General features: G+C 39.9%; 2 protein-coding genes, 1 long non-coding RNA gene and 2 other non-coding genes across 6 annotated transcripts; 3 read left to right on the top strand and 2 right to left on the bottom strand.

The window, feature by feature from the left end:
• The first annotated feature begins 1,888 nt into the window (after positions 1-1,888).
• Positions 1,889-4,732, top strand: LOC146503983 (uncharacterized). The gene is made up of 4 exons (XR_014877856.1): positions 1,889-2,074; positions 2,337-2,453; positions 3,877-3,944; positions 4,171-4,732. It is a non-coding gene; the product is annotated as an uncharacterized LOC146503983 (long non-coding RNA).
• On the top strand, positions 3,576-3,713 carry LOC146503985 (small nucleolar RNA SNORA15). Its single transcript, XR_014869130.1, has one exon. It is a non-coding gene; the product is annotated as a small nucleolar RNA SNORA15 (small nucleolar RNA).
• LOC146503984 (small nucleolar RNA SNORA15) lies at positions 3,973-4,109 on the top strand. The gene has a single exon (XR_014869131.1). It is a non-coding gene; the product is annotated as a small nucleolar RNA SNORA15 (small nucleolar RNA).
• On the bottom strand, positions 4,381-13,841 carry phkg1a (phosphorylase kinase, gamma 1a (muscle)). Of its 2 annotated transcripts, none has more exons than XM_085184116.1 (10): positions 13,428-13,841; positions 12,025-12,163; positions 10,739-10,917; positions 10,583-10,637; positions 10,439-10,504; positions 10,186-10,349; positions 6,492-6,582; positions 6,080-6,233; positions 5,857-5,982; positions 4,381-5,631 (listed from the first exon to the last, which is right to left on the bottom strand). In XM_085184116.1, the coding sequence occupies exons 2-10, from the start codon at positions 12,105-12,107 to the stop codon at positions 5,374-5,376; spliced, it is 1,176 nt and encodes a 391-aa protein (XP_085040242.1). In that variant the 5' UTR covers positions 12,108-12,163; positions 13,428-13,841; the 3' UTR covers positions 4,381-5,373. The 2 variants fall into 2 exon arrangements, with proteins under 2 accessions (XP_085040242.1, XP_085040241.1); XM_085184115.1 differs by having other exon boundaries at positions 13,654-13,841.
• Positions 13,842-14,567: 726 nt separating this feature from the next.
• On the bottom strand, positions 14,568-18,374 carry chchd2 (coiled-coil-helix-coiled-coil-helix domain containing 2). Its single transcript, XM_085184120.1, has 4 exons — positions 18,202-18,374; positions 16,994-17,252; positions 15,429-15,597; positions 14,568-14,907 (listed from the first exon to the last, which is right to left on the bottom strand). Exons 1-4 carry the CDS (start codon positions 18,249-18,251, stop codon positions 14,897-14,899), a joined length of 489 nt encoding a protein of 162 aa, XP_085040246.1. The 5' UTR covers positions 18,252-18,374; the 3' UTR covers positions 14,568-14,896.
• Between the last annotated feature and the right edge of the window lie 1,339 nt (positions 18,375-19,713).

Here is a 19,713-nt window from a genome sequence, read left to right as displayed (position 1 = left end):
ACAAACAAACCTCCAAAATTTGCAAGACACCAACTTTTAAGAGGACATGAAACACTAAACATATAAAGGCTAATTAACATCATGGAACCCTCAAAATCAGGCACAGATGTGACACTGTCTATGAAGCTAGATTTAAGAAAAAAATATGGGTTCAAATTGTGGTCATAAATATTTTGCACTTGTAAATCAGTTTTGTAAATCAGAATTAGTATATTTGTGCATCTGTAGATAAGAATTTGTGTGTGTAAAAATATTTACACAAGTTACTAATTCTTGTTAAGGTCTGGTTACAGATACAAAGCAAACAAAAAAAAATACGTGTGAAACTCTGCACTCAAGTTTCAACTTACAAGCACGAATTTTGACCCGATTTTTCTTCCTTTCAGCTGAATGGTCAATGTCATGACAATCACAAATTTAACTAACTTTTTTTTTTGCTTTGTATCTGTAACCAGGCCTTAACAAAAATAATTTGTAATTGGGGAAATATTTTTACACACACAAGTCTTTTTTATGCACACACAAATTCTTATCTACAGATGCACAAATATACGCATTCTGATTTACAAGTACTTAATATTTATGACCACAATTTGAGCACATAACCATGCTGCCCCCATCAGGCTTAACCACCCAGTTTTAGATTTAGTCAGTTTCGTCTAATATGTGTAAAAACAGCATGAAGTACACATTTACTTTTTAATAAAACTAAAAATATACATTGAAACTCCCACTGTCGCCATATTTTTCCCTATTTACTATTTAGATTTGGATATCTCTGAGTGTGTCAGGTGTTTTTTCACCTGTTCTTAAACTTCTTGACCCTGGCCCCAGACAAAGACCACATATTATTATAAAAGAAATAAAACTATGAGTAAAACTAAATAAATAAAACATCAAATATAAAGTACACAAACTCTGGGCACAAGTTATTACCATTAAGGTATTTCATATCTGTACTCTGTACAGAAAATAAATGTCATAATTTATTCTACACTGTTATACTCTTAATGGGTATAATTTGCTGTGTGTTTGCAAAAATATGTTTTTACATACAAAAAGCAGGAAAAATAATGCACATATGATCTGATCACCATTTGCTGAGTCCACTGTGTGCATTTGAAGATGAATATGAATTTACTTTAAAAAAAATAATCTTGGCAAAATACAGCTTGATTACTAGATTGATTGATTGATTGATGATTTGGGCATTTTGCATGAACATATACCAAAATTCATAATATTCAGTTAATTTTTTAAATGACACAAACAATATAAACATACAGGGAACGCCGAAGTCAGACCAACCTATGACATGCAATGTAAAAGCCCAAATGAGTTATAGAACAATGAAGACAATGTGTGTGTGTGTTGCCTTTAGGTATTGTAGATCTAAACAGGTTTTGATGTTTTTATCTGTCATCATTACCAATTGAGTTTACGTGAAATAAAATGTGTTAAATAAATAAATCAAAAATGTAAATAAAATTAACATTGATATTTAAAACATTTTTTAAATAACACAAAGTAGGTGTGAAAACAACACAAAGATATAAAGAATTCTCAACATTTTATCCCTGGAAACGTTCCTGGATATTAGCTCCTGTGAAAATGAAAAATGACTGAAGAAAGTTAAGCAAAAAGCTCCTACAATAAGCAAAGAAAAAGAAAAACAACCATAAAGGTTAATAAGAAGCAACAAGAGGCACACAGAGCTGTTAAAGAGGCGCGAAATTAAAAAGACAACCTGTTCAACCTGTGTAAAATTCAATCTAAAGGCTTTATCTATGAGTCAGATTCTTTAAAGAAACTGACGCTCTGATTTAATATGTGCTCCAGTTAACCTCCCGTCCAGAAGGGGGCGCTGGTGCACGCCGAACTGTTTCTGTTTCACCCGCCACAAACTGGAGGGAAAAGAAGAGGAAAAGTCTTAAGCGTGGTTTATCCGGAAGTATTTTGGTCTGCTGAAGATGTGGCCTTACAGACATCATGTAGAAGTCACCGTGGAGTTTTGTGAATGGAAAACGTTCTTGAAGAAACGAAGGTTAAAATATGAGGCTGTAGCGTGACGCAGGTGATTTTCCCCCATTCAGGTTGAAAGTATTTAGTTAACGGCACGTGTTTCCATGAACACGTGGTGGACCCGATAATTTGTGAAAATTGCGTTCACTTGTGAATTAATTTACTTATTTTCCGTAACGCCACCATGCTGTAAGAACACTCTCATAGGTTGTAACTATGTGGATGAGGTGTTATCTGACAGCTTAAAGGTGGAATCCTGTGCAGGGTGTGCATTTGTGTTTATTTGTGCTTTGTCGTCGTTGCTTGTTGCACAGGGTGGTATTGGAGGTGATATCCGGAGTAATCATGCGGGAGCTCCCATCCTGAAACACGCAGATCTCCATGTGGCTGAAGCGACCGGCAGATGCACACGGTTCTTAATATACTACAAGGTACAAATGAAACACAGGGGAAGTGACTGAGTTAGTTCATGACAAAGCAAAACCACGTGTCTTTTCAGGATATAACCAGGGTGAGTGTGTTCCCAAGCGCAAAAAAAAACGTGTTCCACTTATCCCGGTCTGTTCCATCACTACACTTTATGTGGCTTTTATTCAGAGATGTTTCGTACTGAATATTCTGAATGGAAAGTTACTTTCAGCTGGTCCCTTATTCATAAGCGGTCACCACAGTGGGTAGTTGTTTGATTTGAACCACTGCGTTAATCTCAAGCAGTTTGGACTGTTGTAATGCTCTATCATCCTTCTTTTATCATCCTTCTATTAGTTGACAAAGCACTGAGTGGTTTGGCCTCCCCAGTATTTATCTGACTAGGTCAGTGTCTATAACATAGTCTGACCTCTCAGATCATCATGCAGATGTTTAATTGTCCCCAGAAATGCATGTAATTCCTCTTTTCACTAGCATCTACTCAGCTCAACTTGGTTTTAAGAGCTTTCCATTAAGTGGTAGTACCTGGCACCAGGTTGTTTTTGTTTTGTTTTTTCTTGGCCGGGGTAAGTTATGAGAGCAACTCTTTCATAAGATTCAAACTCACCATTTTTGAAGGGGAAACGAGGGAAATTACTACACAGTGACCAAAACGGAGTAGAATGGAGTGGAGCCGATGAGGTGTTGTTGGAAAAAGGCAGTGAAAAATATTGTGCCATGGGTGCTTTTCAGCTGCTAGTGCTCCTGATCTTTGGAACGAGCCACCTGCTGACCTGAGATCAGTTACAAACAGGCTCAAGACCTTTTATTCTCCCAGAACTCAGCTAATAAGTGTGCACTGGTGTTTTACTACTTTGTAGTAGTTTTATTTTGCAGTTTTCATTTTAAACCTACATACCTTTTTATGTTTTTATCTTCTACTCATTCACTTGTCAAGTGAAAGGTCGTTGGTTCGATTCCATCTGGAAATGAATTTCCCTCTAGGGGTTGTATCAGGAAGGGGATCTGGATATCAAACATGCAAAGCCTACCCTCTGCTGTGACTCTTTTGCCAAGGGAACAGCCAAAAGCTTGAGTGTAGTGAAATGTACTCTATAAATAAAATTACAGCTTGAATTTTGAATGCATGGCTGAATTCTGTTTTGCTCTGGATGTAGTAAATACAGTCAGACACCATGCAACATGAATGCTTTCACAAACTGACTCAGCAGGATGAGGGTGCTCATTGTGCTTCTCATTCTTATGCCAGAGTGAATACATCAACGGCCTCATTCCTTCAAAGCAATTCAGCCGGTATATTAATGATCTGTTGCTCAACATTGCTTGCTGTCTTCCTCCCTGTCGATGCTCTGTGCTGTTGGCTTGTTTCCTGTTTTATTAGCTCAGATTTATCTCATAGCCTCGGTTCTCCTTCTTCTGTTTCAGCGTGTCTAAACATTTACATGGAGTGCAGCTCGACCGGTCGCCAGCCTCTGGGGAGCATCCCGAGGATGGTATGTTATTAGACTTGTTAACTTAAAAGCATGGGCGAATTCTGGTCCAGCTGCTCTGTGCTGGATACAGTCAGACACCATGCAATAGCCACGTCTCATTTCCACTAAATTAGTGGATGAGTGCCTTCCTCAAGCTCATCCAGCTGCGTGGGAATGAGTACAAACACACATTTGGCTATTCCTGATGGTTTCATATTGATTTATTCTGTTTTTCTAAATTCTGCAGGATGAAAGCTTCCAAAGCAAGACTGTGGGGACAACGGTCAACACACTCAAATCTGTCTGAAGTCAGTGAACGTGATGTTTTTTTGATGTGCATCTCACTCTGTTAATAATAAACTTTAAAATTGTAATTCTTTTTTGTCTGTGTGTGTCAGTGTTCTACTTCAAGCTTAAAAATGCTGCAGAAAGACAGAAAAGCACAGAATTGCAGAGCTGAAGTACCCCTCCATTTGCAGGACTTGGGGTTTTACATGTTTTAATAAATACATTCATAGCATACAAGTTAAAGTTACACTTCCCTTGAGTTGCTGCCACCAGAGCATACTCTGCATATTGATTAAGTAGGCACATAGTTCTCAAACTGTAAATACACGACCTTTCAAGTGTGCAGGTTTTATATTCCAGCCAGATAAACTGTGCAGGTATTTCCCACAAGGTTTCACAATAGAGTATAGACTTGCTCTATAACTAAACTCTATATTTTCCTCCTGAGTCATTCTTTAACATTTGAAATATAAACAGTTCTTAGAGTGCAAAGGCTATAAGAATACCATTTAGTGCTGAAATTTATTTTTTTTGTTAATATACAGGGTGTATCAAAAAAAAAATCGGATTTAAAAGCGCCTTAATTCCACAGCCATTCGCCGTTTAACGATCAAAAGACGAACGTGCTGTTAGAGCAGATTCGAGTTTTACATGGTTGCTGGTAAGAAGCTTAACAATAGCGACGACTCCAGACATGCTCTCCAAAGTATGGGCGAGGTTTAACTGCCGAGGGAGACACATCAGGCATTTGCAAACGTAACTTTTTGTATATTCAGCCATGTACTTTAAAATGTACCATAAGTTTCTATGTTCATTAAAAAGTATAGCCTTTTAAAATCTGATTATTCTTTTTTGATACACCTTTTATTTGAGGGGCTGCCTTCAATCTAAAGCACAGCAGCTGCATTTTCATAGGACACAAGCTGACAATGGGTTGAGTACACTTTTAGAACAAAGCAAGCACAATGTCAACAGTGGCATGGTTGAAAATTTTGCCAAACATTTCAGTCCTTGAGATAAATCAATCCCCCTGTAGTCACTACGGCTGCTTTTAAAAATTCTGCATTATGCATAAACTAGTTGTAGCAGTTCTTTTCTACGAAGAAAGAAGTTTAAATGTTTCCCCATGTATAACTCAGCACGTGTCAGCCCACGCTGCTTGTTACTGGATGGGCTCGTCCGCTTCAGTGGCGATCGAAAGCAGGATGGTTTTGGCCGTGTTCTCAAAAAGTGCTGCTCTGTTCTGGGTTTGGCCCTTCTTGACCCAGTGACCGTAGATCTTAAAGGCGCACGCATCTATGAGCTTGCGGATGGGCTTCACGGCATACGGGTCGCTCTTTATCACCTCCTTGGTGATGGGCTTGGCACGGCGATAGTTGCAGTAGATTCGCATTGTAGCGAGAACGGTCAAGCAAATTACCTGATGGAGAAAGTTCAGAAAAGGTTATGGTTTCTTTATGAACTATCAAAGACAGTAAAGTTGTAGTAGACAGAAATAGGCAGAAATTTAGGGGGGAGCAAGATCCAAGTTTTTTGGAATTAGGGTTATATTTTGATCGAGATATGATAAAGATACCATAAAATATATCCCCCAAATATGAAAACTATTAAGATTTTTAGTTTGATAAAATCTTGTGTTTCTCACCTTGAAGCGCCTGAACGGAGTGAATTGTCGTACTTCGTGCACCACGTACTGTGAAAAGAACGAGTGGTTCAGAACATCTGTAGCTGTGAAACGCTGCTTTGGATTCACCACCAGCATCCGCGAGATCTGGAGGAAGAATTATTTTAGTTCCAAGGTTTCAACCTTATCACCTAACTTATAAAACTGAGATTGCAAAAAGTCAACATTGCGAAAGTAAGATTACCAAGTCTTTGACTGTGTCTGAGCGGTCTTCCCATTCAGGAGAGGAGAAGTCGTACGTCCCCGCTAAGATCATGCGCAGCATCAGCATCTGTTTCCTGTGCCAGAACGGTGGAGAGCCCGCGAGCAGCGTGTACATGATAACACCTGAACTCCATCTGCAAACACGAGCCAGAACAAAGTTTATCTAGTCTGTTCACTGTGCAGTGTGTACATGCATAATCTAATCACCTGGAACACATATTAGCCGAGCCACACAACAGATAATATGAGTCATTATTTTGTACACAGGCTTATGAGATAATCCAACACACTGTTGAGCTGCATAAGATCAATTTTGGTAACATGAGAGTAAAGCTGACACTCCCTCCTATTGATATTTTTGTTACTTGGTAACTGATTTCATGGTCGCTCACATGTCCACAGCTGTCCCATATCCTGAATGTCCTGCGTCCATAGAGCACTCAATGATCTCAGGAGCAAGGTAACCAGGAGTCCCACACACCTCTGCATTACAGACAGGAAGAGTAAATAAATGTTATTAAAGGGAGTATATTCCCTGATCTTTGTCTGTCAACATAAAACCACTTTTACAGAATTTCAAATAAGGCTTAAGCGCTTAAGAGCTGTTCATTTACATGTATTCATGAGTGTATCCTTGTCTACATGCAGAATTGTTCTTAGGCAAGAACCCTAAAAATTGCCCTCAGTTTGTCTATCAGTGTCAGTGTGTAAATCAGGCGTGGAGGCCATGGGTTTTGAATCACTAGTTAACCTAAACCAGGGGTCTGCAACCTTTAACACCCAAAGAGCCACTTGGACTCGGTTTCCACGAAAAAGAAAACACTGGGAGCCGCAAATACTTTTTGAAATCTAAAATGAAGATAACACTGTATATATTGTTTGTTTGTTTTTTACCTTTATGCTTTGTGTGAACAACTAAAGTAAGTAAGTAAAGTTTATTTATTAAGCGCTTTTCACAGACAGGCAGTCACAAAGCGCTGTGTAGTATTAAAGTATACAAGTATTAAAATAAACAATACAATCAATAGACATTATACACAATGTAAAAGATCAAATGTAAATAATGTAAAGAATATAAAATACGTAGATCAACAAAAGGCTTGTTTGAAAAGAAAAGTTTTTAACTGCTCTTTAAAAGAATCCACAGAGCAACTAAGGTGTGTTGCTTATGAAATCCATGAAGTGCTACCGAAAAAATTATATTTTATTTATGTAATTAACACATTTTGAACTCTTAAAGAAATATAACAAAAGGAAAGACACCCAGCTGAACTAAAATGATCCATGTAGCAAACAAAAACTGTTGTGAGCCGCCACCCTTATATCGCCTTTGGGCTTTTGGAGCCTTGACCTGACTTTTAAAAAGTAATTGAAAAAAAAAGCACTATGCTGCTAACAACAACAAAAATAAATAGATATTTTCAAAATTCTGCCTAAATATGTATTTTACCTGGTTAATGTGTGTGGCGGGGCGTGGTCTGCAGTGCCGCTGTATGGGAGTCGGACGCACCTGAGAGGCACCCGCAATCACGCCTCGGCCTTAAAGTCTGTGCTCTCTATGCTGTTGTGTTGGTATGTGTCGGGCTGTGAGCTGCAAAGCTACAGCCGGCTGTATGCGTACAGCAACCGTGTGTGAAAAGCGGTCAATAAAGAGATGCTGAAAAGCATGTTCATGCAAACATCGTCGGGTCTGTCGTGATATGTTTACAATAAGACTTATGGTCCCGAACCTCTGCGCACAGCGTTTGCAAATCGGGGCTTTCATCTTTACGCAGGACTGTAAGCTGTCGTCTGTGGGGCGTGAGCGGTGTTTGTTTTTTTAACATAGTTCACGGTGGAGAATAGCTGCCGACATAATGTGGATTCAAGATCCATAATTGGCCTACCTGTGGTCGAAAGTCTCAATAAAGCGGCTTCCGCGAGTGTGACGCTTATTTTGAGCGATGAAAAAATAATAAGATATAATCTTATTTTTATATTTCAAAATCACAATAATCTTCCAATTTCAAACTACAAGTTAAAAAAGAAGTTATTTTGCCAAACCACCCGGAGCTGCAAAATAAAGACTAAAGAGCCGCATGCGGCTCCGGAGCCGCGGGTTGCTGACCCCTGACCTAGGCTAAACTAATGTGTTTAGACTGTGACAGGAAGCAGGAATACCTGACGTAATCCCACACAGGCACAAAGAGAACATGCAAAGGCTACAGCCAGGATTTCAACTGGGAATCTTCTTGCTGTGAGGCAACAGTGCTGACCACTCTACCACTGTGCAGCCCTATTACAGCTGTTGTGTCTGCCCAAGGCACTCTCTGACTTCTGTATGACCTCTGTTCTTTATGTGACCCATAAATGATCCTGTGCTGTTTTACTATTTCACTGTTTGGAGATCCCCCTGATGGTCCTTTAAAGACCTGCATGGGCAGGTCTCTGCAGGAACCTGGGTAGACGTGGTGGGAACACCAGTATTTTTCATGACAGAACTCTGTCACCACTTTCCTATACAAAATACACACAGACATGTCACGCAGAGTTTTAAGACGCCAGCCATTTCCTCCGATTTGATTCATGCTGGTGGATCTAAAACCCATCTGAATAGATTTGAGTCAAATTTGACCCAAACGGTATGTAAGGGTTAAATATTTACTGTCCTCATTGTCTATTAATATCTCTACAACTACAAAAGTGACACACAAATAGATGATATATTAAAAGAAAAAAAGATAATACAGCATTTTAGGGAAGTGTTTGGCCATCATATTCAATGGGAATCAGTGCATCTCTACTGGAGAGACAAAACAAACTCTTTCAATTTAACTCAGTCTGGTTCAATTTTATTTATACTGTTTAACCAATCCAATTCACAGCAATATTCACCTCAAAGGGATGTATACTGCAGGCTAAAGACCCTGAAAACCACCGTGTGAGTGAGCACTTTGAAACAGTGTGAAGGAAGAACTCCTTTTACCACAACTGGTTGGGCAGATCGAGCTACTTCCTCATTTGAGGTTTTAAAGATAGAGGTAAAGAGGAGTCTCCCTGTATCTCCTCTATGGGAAATACAGAAAGATGCTGATGCTACTGGGCTGCTCATCATTTAATTATAATTCAACCTGAATCCTTTTTATTGTCGGTGACTGATAAAAAAAAAAAATTGTGTGAAAGGTGGAGTACAAACTTTTTGGGTTCTGAAGGAGGGCACAGCAGAGACAGTGTGAGAACTTCTGCTCACAGCTTCTGATTCTCCTCGTTTTTATCATCATCAAACCATTCAGCATGCTCTCATGCCCTGTGGATGGAGATCTCACCCTGGAAGAGAGGTCTACATCCCGCTAGAAATATTACATTACGTTGAACAGCATTGTATTGATTTGAGAAACTCAGTACAAACTATGCCAATGTTCCACCTCAGCATAACACAGCCACAAGATCCCCTCACTCAAGAGATTAGGTTTTTCCTTTAATTTAACATCCATCTTTAGGGAACATCTATAGCATAATTAAAGTATTATGCATTTAGACATTAATTGAACACATTTAGATTAAGTGCTGCTGGGTCAAGTAGATCTCCAGCCTAATGGAAGAAGCCCATTACGTCTTTACCGACTGAACAAAACTATCCAGCGATGCACAGTTTCATTAGACGCTTGGCATTTCGCACTGCTAATGATCCGACTTCTGAGAAGTCTATTTGAAAGGTCAGTGTACTGTGAGTGTCTGGAACTGCAGCAAATAGATCAGAGTGTCCTGTTTCTTAACCTTTGTAAGAGCAGCTAAGAGAGCAGAGAGCAGTTGTGCAACCAGACCCAGATTCTCCGCTCACCACCAACAGCTGATGTCCTGACGAGTGCACTGCAGGCTGTAAACTGTAACTTTAATATTCACTCAACTCAGTGGTGGGTCTGAAATGATGCACTGGTGTTTAACTGTCAGCCAACCTGTGAAAGTTTTTAATGCTTTAAGTATTTTTGTCATCTTTTGACAAGTTGTGTGATTACAGCCACCTTTTTGCTCTGCGAGAAAGTCATGTATTCTCCCTTGGTTTCTGAACTGCTGACACACTTTGCAGTAATGGAAGCTTTCACTGACCTTTGAGCGTCTGTCCTTGCTGAGTCTGCACAGCGAAACCAAAGTCAGTGAGTTTGATGTTCATGTAGTCGTCTAAAAGGATGTTCTCGGGCTTCAGGTCCCGATGAACAATGTTCTGGGCGTGGAGAAACTGGACCACCTCCAATAGAGACCGCATGATCTTCCTAAAGACAACACGTACAAACCTTTAAAGAGTCCTTTTAAGAGTTGGCGGAATTTATCTGTTTTTTCATTAAATAACATGCTCACTGACCGCGTTTCCTTTTCGCTCAGTGTAACTTTTTCTGTGAGGTAGTCAAAAAGTTCACCCCTCTTCATTCTGGGAAAAAGAAACTAAAAGCTTTGGTTGATTTTCACATAAATACCTGTTCAGGAATCAGCCATGTGACACACTTACAGGTCAAAAACCAGGAAGAAGAAGGCCTTGGACTCATAGCAGTCTTTGAGCTGAACTGGAGAAGAGAATTACTTTGATATTTGGCCATGTTAGAAGAACAAAGTTTAAACAAACCCAAGTTTTCCCAGTCAAACTGATTAAATGAAGCATGCGTACTGATGTTCTCCTGTCCGTAGACTTTCTTGAGGATGTCGATCTCCTTCACCGTTGCCTCTCTGATCTCTTCGATCTCTTGCGGCGTCATCTTGTCGGAGGGGGTGATGTCGATGATCTTCACCGCGTACTCCTGAGACGTATGCTTGTCGACGCAGCGGCGCACCACGCTGCTCACTCCCCTGAGGATGAAAAAACACATCAGCCGTCTGAGCTGCACATCTGTTGTTTTTTAGGTTTGGGTAGGAGGGCAATGTGTGATAACTGCTGGATAAAATGTTCTGTGACCGTCACAGTGTCTTTCATCATGAATCATGTGTTTAACCGTTTCAAAACAGCACTGTTTTTGGTAAGAAATCAGTGACATGGTCAGACTAAAGGAAAGTATTGTGTGTTTTTACCATCTTATCAGTCTGACAGAGCAAGTAAAAACAGTGAAGAATGTGCTTGTCATGAAGATTGTCTTGTTTATCATTGACGTCCAGGAAAACAGAGAAAAACATCAAGTAAGCAAACTGAAAACCTTACTGCTGAAATTAAATTCAGGGGGCGATTTATGAATGAACAAGAGAAACTTCAGGGTGACCACAGTAAAGGAACTCCAGTGACTTTTCTCTGAATGAAGAATACTAGAAGAATGACACATTGTCCACATCCTGTGACCTCCTGACCTGCATGTGGGAAAAGGGGGTAAAATTACATAATCTATCAGACCGACGGCCAACACTTTGTCTGAAGCGTGCTGAAGTTAATAAATGTGGCTTCCTTGGATAATGTGTCTTACGTAACAGCACCCCCCTCTGACAGCTGGTGGACTGAATGACAATGAGCAGGCCCTGGCTCGGCTCCCATTTCTCAGGGGCTTGTGGGAAACTTTGGGGAAAGTGCTTGTTCTGTGCAGAGAATGATAGCTGTTTGAACTGAGGTCTAAATCTGAGGTGTGTTGTAACGTTAAATGAGTCTCTACAAACTAATAGCAAGTAGATATTTTACCATTTTTGTGTTCTGCCTTGTTACTCTTTGAAGTTACTTTGTGTAAACTCTGAAGAAGAGACGAGTTGGGTTAAATTCACAAACAATAAACCATTATTGTTTTTTGGGGTTTTGCTCAAGTGGATCTTTATCCTGGAACCCTCACATGTGGCTACATATAGGTCTAGTTTACCTAATCTTTAAGAGGTAAAACTGTGCACTCTTTAGTCCAAAGTCCAATGGAGAGTTTTCTGCTCAGCTCAGTTGGGTGAACCTCTGCTGTGGGTCACGTTACGATGATGGTTTCGTAAACATACCTTCCCAGAATCTCCTTGGGCTCATATTTGTCGTAGAACTCTTTGGCTCCCACCCAGTCAGGGATCTCCTCCTCCTTGGTCATGTTTCCAGCTCAAGGCTAATAGTACAGAAGTATCTCCTCTTGCAGCTGACCTCAGGCTGCAGGCAGAATATGCATTCAAAACAGCAGCATTTTCACTAAACACAGCTCTACTTTAAGGCTTTTTGCACATCTGATCACACTAGAACTGCTTCCAAGCTGTTCTGACGGATATTCACCAGTTAGCTGCTTCACCAGCAGGAGCTGTCCAGATAAGATATGTGTTTGGGCACCAGGCGTGCCAGCTGTATTTTGTAGGCCATACTGTTCAATTTAAAGCTTTATCAGCAGAATGTTAAGTAATTAAACAGATCAAGCTACTGAGTGATACTTAGGTAATCAAAATCATCAACAAATGAATCATTTAAGTGTAATTATTACCAATAACATCATGTAACATATGGAGTACAGTTACTTTAGGCATTTTACACCTACTTAAGTATATTCCCTTAACTGCTAGGGCGTAGACATAGACAGCGATACCTTTTTTCCTTTTAAATTGCAGTGTGATTTATTTTAATCCATTTTATTTATCTTTAAGTATTCTTATTTCCTTTGGCTGTCCCAGTGCCACTCCGTTTAAAAATTACTAGAACGTCCCTGATCCCAATTAATTACTTAGCTTGAAACTACATTTTAGTGTTTACAGGAGACAAACTTCTCGTATCTACTCATTTGGATGCACTTCCGGCGCAAAAATCTCAAGAAAAGATTCAAAATGATGATGATTATTAGCATTATTTCCATGTTTTTAGGATTATAACGGCCTAAGCCAAGTTATTATTAAAACCTGTCAGAATATAGACAGAACTGAAACAGTTCTATTAGTGTGGAGATTTCTGAAAATCATACATCACTTTGAACCCTTAAATTACTGAACTCATGATTTTTAATGGAAATCAGTTCCCACTTCTCCATCTGATTACTTACATCACAGGAAGAGTTTTTTTTTTGAATAAATATTTTCTGCAATTCAGTGAATAAATGTGCAAAAAAGAGCAATGTTTTCATAAATATCCAACAGAAAACGTGTAGTTTGGACATTCTCTTTGTACTGTAGTCAGAAACGAGACTGGCCAGTGAGTGAATGCGCACTGAATACTGAACAGGAAATTCGTATTTTACAGCCTGTAACATGCGCCAACATCACTGTGTCGCTTCAGTTTCAATAAAAGACCAGTTTGAAAATATGATGATGGTCTCAGTAACACGGCTGTGGTTAAATTTTCCTCTTCGATGCTCTAACGCGCAAAACATTTGATTTTTAATGATAAAAAAACAGATGGGCGACTTTTTCCTCCCGTCGTTACAACACGTACCCACCTGTCTCCTTTCACTTCTTCCAGTAAAGCAAACAAAAGTCCAATAAACTCACAGAACGTGTTTTGGGTGACTACAAGAAGCCATCGTTTCAAACTTAATGTCATACCAAACACAGCGCAGACTAATAAAGCAACCCACGCCACCACGTGTGAACCCGGTCAACTGCTCACTCACTGTCCCCGAGTGACCTGCAATATAAACGCATTAAAAGGCCGGCGTCCCTCACCTTGTCCGTCAGTCCCTGATACGAAGAGAATCCATCATCAAATCGCGCACATTGAGTTTCTGAGGACGAACAAAGAGCTGCAGTCAGACTCCGGCGCTATGGCGCGTTTGCGGGCCTGCTGCTGCCATGCTGCAGAGGGTGAGCTTTAATGTCAGGTGCCAAAAATAACTGTTTGCTTCGGCAGATGCAGAAGGTACGGAAGAGTAGAGCTGCCACCCAGGCAAAAGAAAAATACAAGTGTATCACGTTATAACGTTTAAAGTTTATTGTTTTAACAAGACACTTTTCCTGTTTGTACAATATACTATCATGTTTGTACAATATACTTTTCACGTTTGAACAACATAATATTATTATTACAATATACATAATTATCACGTTCGTACAATATGATATTTATATTGTACGAACGTGATATTTATATTGTACGAACGTGATAATTATGTATATTGTAATAACGTGATATTTTGTTCAAACGTGAAAGGTATATTGTACAAACATGATAGTATATTGTACAAACAGGAAAAGTATCTTGTTAGAACAAACTTTTCACGTTATAACGTGATACACTTGTATTTTTCTTTTGCCTGGGTGGCAGCTCTACGCTTCCGTAAGAAGGAGCAGGACACCCTGAATGAGTCCTTACAAAAAACCCCATCCATGAAATAATACCCCGCGGCTCGTGCTCTCGCCACGACGCTTTTAGAGTCAAAACTTTACTTCACGCGCAGGTTGCAGCTCGTGAATTTTGCGCTGAGAGCAAAGTGACGGGACAGGTGCGGGACACCCCTTTGTAGCTGCTGAAGTCTAATTAAAGAAAGCGCAGGTGAAAACAGAAATGCTTCAGTGTAATAATACAGAGCGCATATGATGAGGAGACGTGGGAAAAAAAATAAAAAATTCACAGAGTCTCGTTTTAATTCAAGTCCTTTATTAGTCTGAATCAAACCCAGCAGCCAGAAGGTGAAAGTGGCCTTTTTTCTCTCTACAAGTTTTGACATGAGAGACAGGATTTAAATTAAAAGCATGCACTGACAACTGAAAATAAACCTCAAACATGAGCTAAAACCAAAATATATAAACATTATTTATAAGACTATGATTACAAGCTCTGCAGCAGTCTGAGAAATGAGGCTGTCCGAAGACAATTGATCATTAAAACATGTTTATTGATTGTGAATTACACCCTCTCAGTATCTTTAATAAGGAGATGTGATCTTCATTCTGCAGATAGCATCTCTTCTCATGACAGACCTGTGGAAAGAGATAAAAAAAATAAAATAAAAAAATAAAAAAGGACAGTTAATACTTTAAATCGTTTAAACTGACTTAACATACTTAGGTTAAGGCTCCCCCTTATGGCCACACTGGGTATTACAGGAGTTTAGAATAGTGCAAAGTCATTTGGCTTTGATATGTGAGCGACAAAGGGCTCATTCAAAGCCTTGATGCTTGCTGGGTTAAACTCAGTTTGAAAAGAGAAAAATGAGACTGAAAAAGCAACAGCCTGATGTCGATCTATTTGATATGCATCAGGAAGATCCAGTACTAGAACAGAATTTTATGTGGGATGAAAGGAGCATGCTGAAAATGTGCAACAGGTTGTGCGTCTACCCCCCATACGTAGTAAATGTTTAGCTAGCCTCAAATGCAACAGAAACTATAGCATTTCGTAACTACACTCACTTTAAATATATCAAATTACTAATAATGATGAAAAGCAACGACTATAAGACAGAAAACAGTCTCACAGTCTCACAAACAGTTTTACTCACCATTAGCAAACCTGCACTGTTTGAGTACCTCACTGAAGCCCTCGCAGAGCTTGAGGTCGCTCTGGTTTTGGGCACACTCGACAAACTGCCTGAGCTCGTAGGAGCAGGCCTGCTGCTGCTGCTCCTGAGGGGCTCCCTGCTGGTACACAGGCTGGGCCTGGTACGGCTCCTAATACACACAAGACAGAGGATTAAATCATGTGTGTGACAAAGATCAAAACAGAGTTTAACATGTCAGAACGAGCTTCAGTTTTGTATCACAAAGATGGAATATCTTCCATTAATGACACAAAGTAAATATATTTACACATCTATCGATAAAAATGCTGAAATATCTAAAACTGCAATTCTCAAACTGCTCAAGTGCGTGTGGTTTCCAAGTCCTTTTTGTCATAAAGAAAAGCAGAGTAAATGATTGGTCATCACTCATATCTTAAAATCTACTATGAATGTAACTGCATAAAGATAGTGATCTACTGGGTTCAGGGTTAATGAGACAAACATCATTATGCATTTTCCCTGCACTTGTGTGAATGTAAATAAACCACGTTTGACCTTTGGACTTTTGTTTTGGTTATAAATGCTGTCAGGTTTATATTGTTGATTGTCATTTATGCTTAGAAATATTTAACCATATATGCTTAAAAGGTGTATAATCGATTGTGTAGTGATAGGTTTGATCCTTAGTTGTCTGAAAAGACTGTGTGCATTCCAGAGTGTTCTGGCATGCACACTCACAATCTTAGGGTCATGGGAAGAGGTATCTTTTCTTGCTGATGTATGGTATAGCAAACACACGTATATCTGTTTTACTCTAAGTGCCTTTTGATTAGATGAACTGCTGGACTTCCAGACCAGCAGGTTTAGGGAAGTCGTTTATGGGGTCACACACACAGACAAGGTACTCTTTGTGCGTATGTAGACGTCATATGTTAATGAACCTGTGTATATTCATGTAACCTCAATAAAAGAGCAGTGTTACGGGGGAGCGGACAAGACCGACTGGGGTCAAGCGAAGGAACGGCGCTTGTCGTGGTTCTCTCCCTCATATGAGTAAAAGAACTTTGCCTGTTCAATGCTTTTGCTGTGTAGTTGAATTGTCTTGAACGTTCCAGCGAATAGGTTTAAGCTACAAACCCATCAAACACCCCAAATATTTTTCATAACTGATGTTTTCCTTCAGCAGCAGCTGTGTCTGTATTTTCAAATTAAACTTATCACATGTGTAAACATAAAAAAAAACAAAAAACCACAAACCCAGATTGAGCAGAGGGAGTAATTCATCTCTAATCAACCAGCACTGATTGCACTCAAGAGTCTTAATGAAAGCAAGATGATTCCTTCACTGCTTTTAGTTAAAAGTCTCAATTTTCATCATATTGTTTCCATCTGGCTGTTATTATACTGAGCTACCACAGTGCATGTAACTGCATCCAGGCGTTACATAAAATGTGGTGTTTGTTTTTCACCTGCCCATGGTGCAGAGGCCCTGCATACTGTGTCTCAGACACCCTAATCTTCCTTGAAACTGTTCCAGTCCTGTGGCTGGCTAAACCTGGGCTTACCTGGTATGTGACGTCAGGCCTGGCAGGCTCTGAGTGTCCTCCGCTGAAACCTCCAGTCATGGCGTGACCGATTGTGTGGCCTACCGCCGAGCCTACTGCCACCCCAGCGGCTGTAGACGCCATCTGGGCAAACATACCCGGCTGCCTGGGCGCTGCGGCTGGCGTGCCGACAGCGGATGGAGGCGCCTGCATCGGAGCTGGGGCGTAGGAGGGAGGGGGAGCAGCCCGGGCCATAGGTGGTGGGGATGGTGGAGCCCGGCTGTAACAAAAACGTTTTAAGAACTTTTTAGTCCAAACACAATCAAAAACAGATATGAGCTGACATCTGTTATTCCAGTTATTACTCTGAATCACTGCAAAGGTTTATGAAAGCTTAGATAAAGGTGAAGCTCTGATTCAGAGAATATCGCCACACTAGTAAGACATCAAAGAGCTACTTTCAGCTGATCACTTATTCACAAGCGAGAATAATATTCAGATGCTCTTCTTGATGCAAACACAAAGGGATTTGCGTCTCCTCCTGGGATCTGTTCTTCACTTGCTAAGAAAAAGTGTTATCCTGTAGCTGGATAAAGTAAGCCCACCTGTGCCCAAAGTGAACTTTAAACAACATGTCACTGTGGAAAATAATCAGTCTTTCCCTAAGCAGCTTGGCCTTACAGGTGGAGACATTGGTACAAATTATTAAGCACCAAGAGTCAAATGTGTTCTTGCAATTCTTAGTTTCAGCTAAATATCCATCTTAGTTTCGGATATATTCAGTGAAAGAAAAATGAGGGCACAGAGGGATCATATTTCCCACAAGGAGAAGAGAAACAGAAATACTTCCAACCCTTGTGCGACTTATTTCATTATAACTTGGAAGAATAAAGTCTCAGTTTAGCTGCAGGTTAGAAGAAAAACTATAGAAGCTGATGCAACTCCACTGGCTTTGCTAGCATGTGGGGATTTGTACAGAGGAAACCACGATAAAGACAATGACCTTCATCATTTTCATAACACAGTAACTTTCTGAGCAATACCCAGATTAACCGGCAAGTAAGCTTTAATTGAAGTTATCCTTATGAGCTACTTGAAGCACCTCATGACCTGCACTTTCCTAGCTAACATACGGCACTATGACATTACCTAAACGTTAGCATTTGTGCTAACTAAAAACATCTACTCTACCTTTCTTTAACAAAAGGGAATTAAACCCTAAGTGTTACCTGGCTGGAGGGGGCATCCTGGACGTCCGGCTTCTGCTTCCTCTCGGCATGTTGAACACTTACGTAAGTTTACCTGCGGGTTTAAATAAATACACACTGACGCTGTCACGCCGCTTTATATTCAGCGACCTTTAGACAATCCGGAAGTTTCCGCGTGTTACATCATTTGTCTCCCGAGTAACTTCCGGTGTGCAGGATACACAACAAGGACGATTCCGCCAGGTGAGTGTTGCGTAACGCATTACGTTGTTCACCTAGGCTAAAGGTTAGAATTGTTTTCTGTGCTATCATCAAAGTCTTAAACGGTTTTGCTTTATTCAATATTTGTTTAAAAAATTTTAACTCCGGACTGCTTTTACTTACAAACTGTTTTTGATATTGTTATATAATATTATTTACATGTTTCATATTGTAGGATCAAGGTCGTCTCACATTGAGCTTCATATCTATTTCTTTGTCCTTTAAACTAGTGATGGGCAGATGAAGCTTCATGAAGCACTGAAGCTTTTCATCCAATTGGTTCACCCCAGTGCAAAGCTTCTTGAAGCTTCATTTGCTCTAGTAGGACACCTACTGGACGTAAAAATATTAGTTGGCATGAATTTGAAGAGTGTGGCCTTTTGCACACAGCCTGTAAATGTCAACAACAAAAGGAGTGTGTAAAACATGTATATTGTAGTGATGGCAGTATACTGTGTATATTTATGCTGGCAGTAGGGAAAATGATCATTTGGAAATGCTTAAAATGGAAATGATCATTTACTGTGAGGTGAGGTGTGGTTGGGGTGTGGACAGTGGTTGTGCTTTTGTAACGTTCAGGTATGGACAGCTACACACTGAGGCTTTGAGCCTCAGTCCTGCCCACATTTTATTCTGTAAAAACTAAATTTTCACTGCTTTTATGACCTTTTTAGTGGGGAGAACATAGCTAGGATTTAATGATTTAACAAATCTTTTAAATCCTTTGTCCTCCACAATGCTAAATGGCTGGGAGTCCTCAATCACCATGCTAACCAGGTCTTCATCTATTTGAGATTGTTCTCCTGAGGAAAGACAACAAAAACAAAGCACAAATATAAATATCACAAACGTCACTTATTGCATTGTATAATATTGTTATATCATTTAGTAACATTACTGCATGCTATATTATCATGGCATTTGATGGTTCACCTGGTCTTGCTCCACAATCGGTGTTCCCCCTATTCTCATGCAAAAATCTGTAGTGCCTAAGCATGGATGAGGTGTTGTTGTTATATCCCAGCTCCCTGGCACATAGCAAACACTTCACCTTGTACAAAAGTAAACACAGCTTAACATATGTTTTATTGCACCATCAGTATTATGAAAATACATCTTCTGTAGAAATTTACATAACTTGTTGGGAGGAATAAAATCAAAATGTTCCCACACAGGGGAGGACATCCTCCTCTTCTTAGCTGGCTCCATTCTCTCCTGACTTTCTCTCCTCACTCTCATAAACCTCCAAACTCTCTCCAAACTGTCTCTAAC

This window comes from Neolamprologus multifasciatus, chromosome 14 (genome assembly GCF_963576455.1).
Source record: "Neolamprologus multifasciatus chromosome 14, fNeoMul1.2, whole genome shotgun sequence".
NCBI lineage: Eukaryota > Metazoa > Chordata > Actinopteri > Cichliformes > Cichlidae > Neolamprologus > Neolamprologus multifasciatus.
Note: the sequence above shows the minus strand (reverse complement) of the source record. Positions and strands in the feature narration are given on the sequence as shown.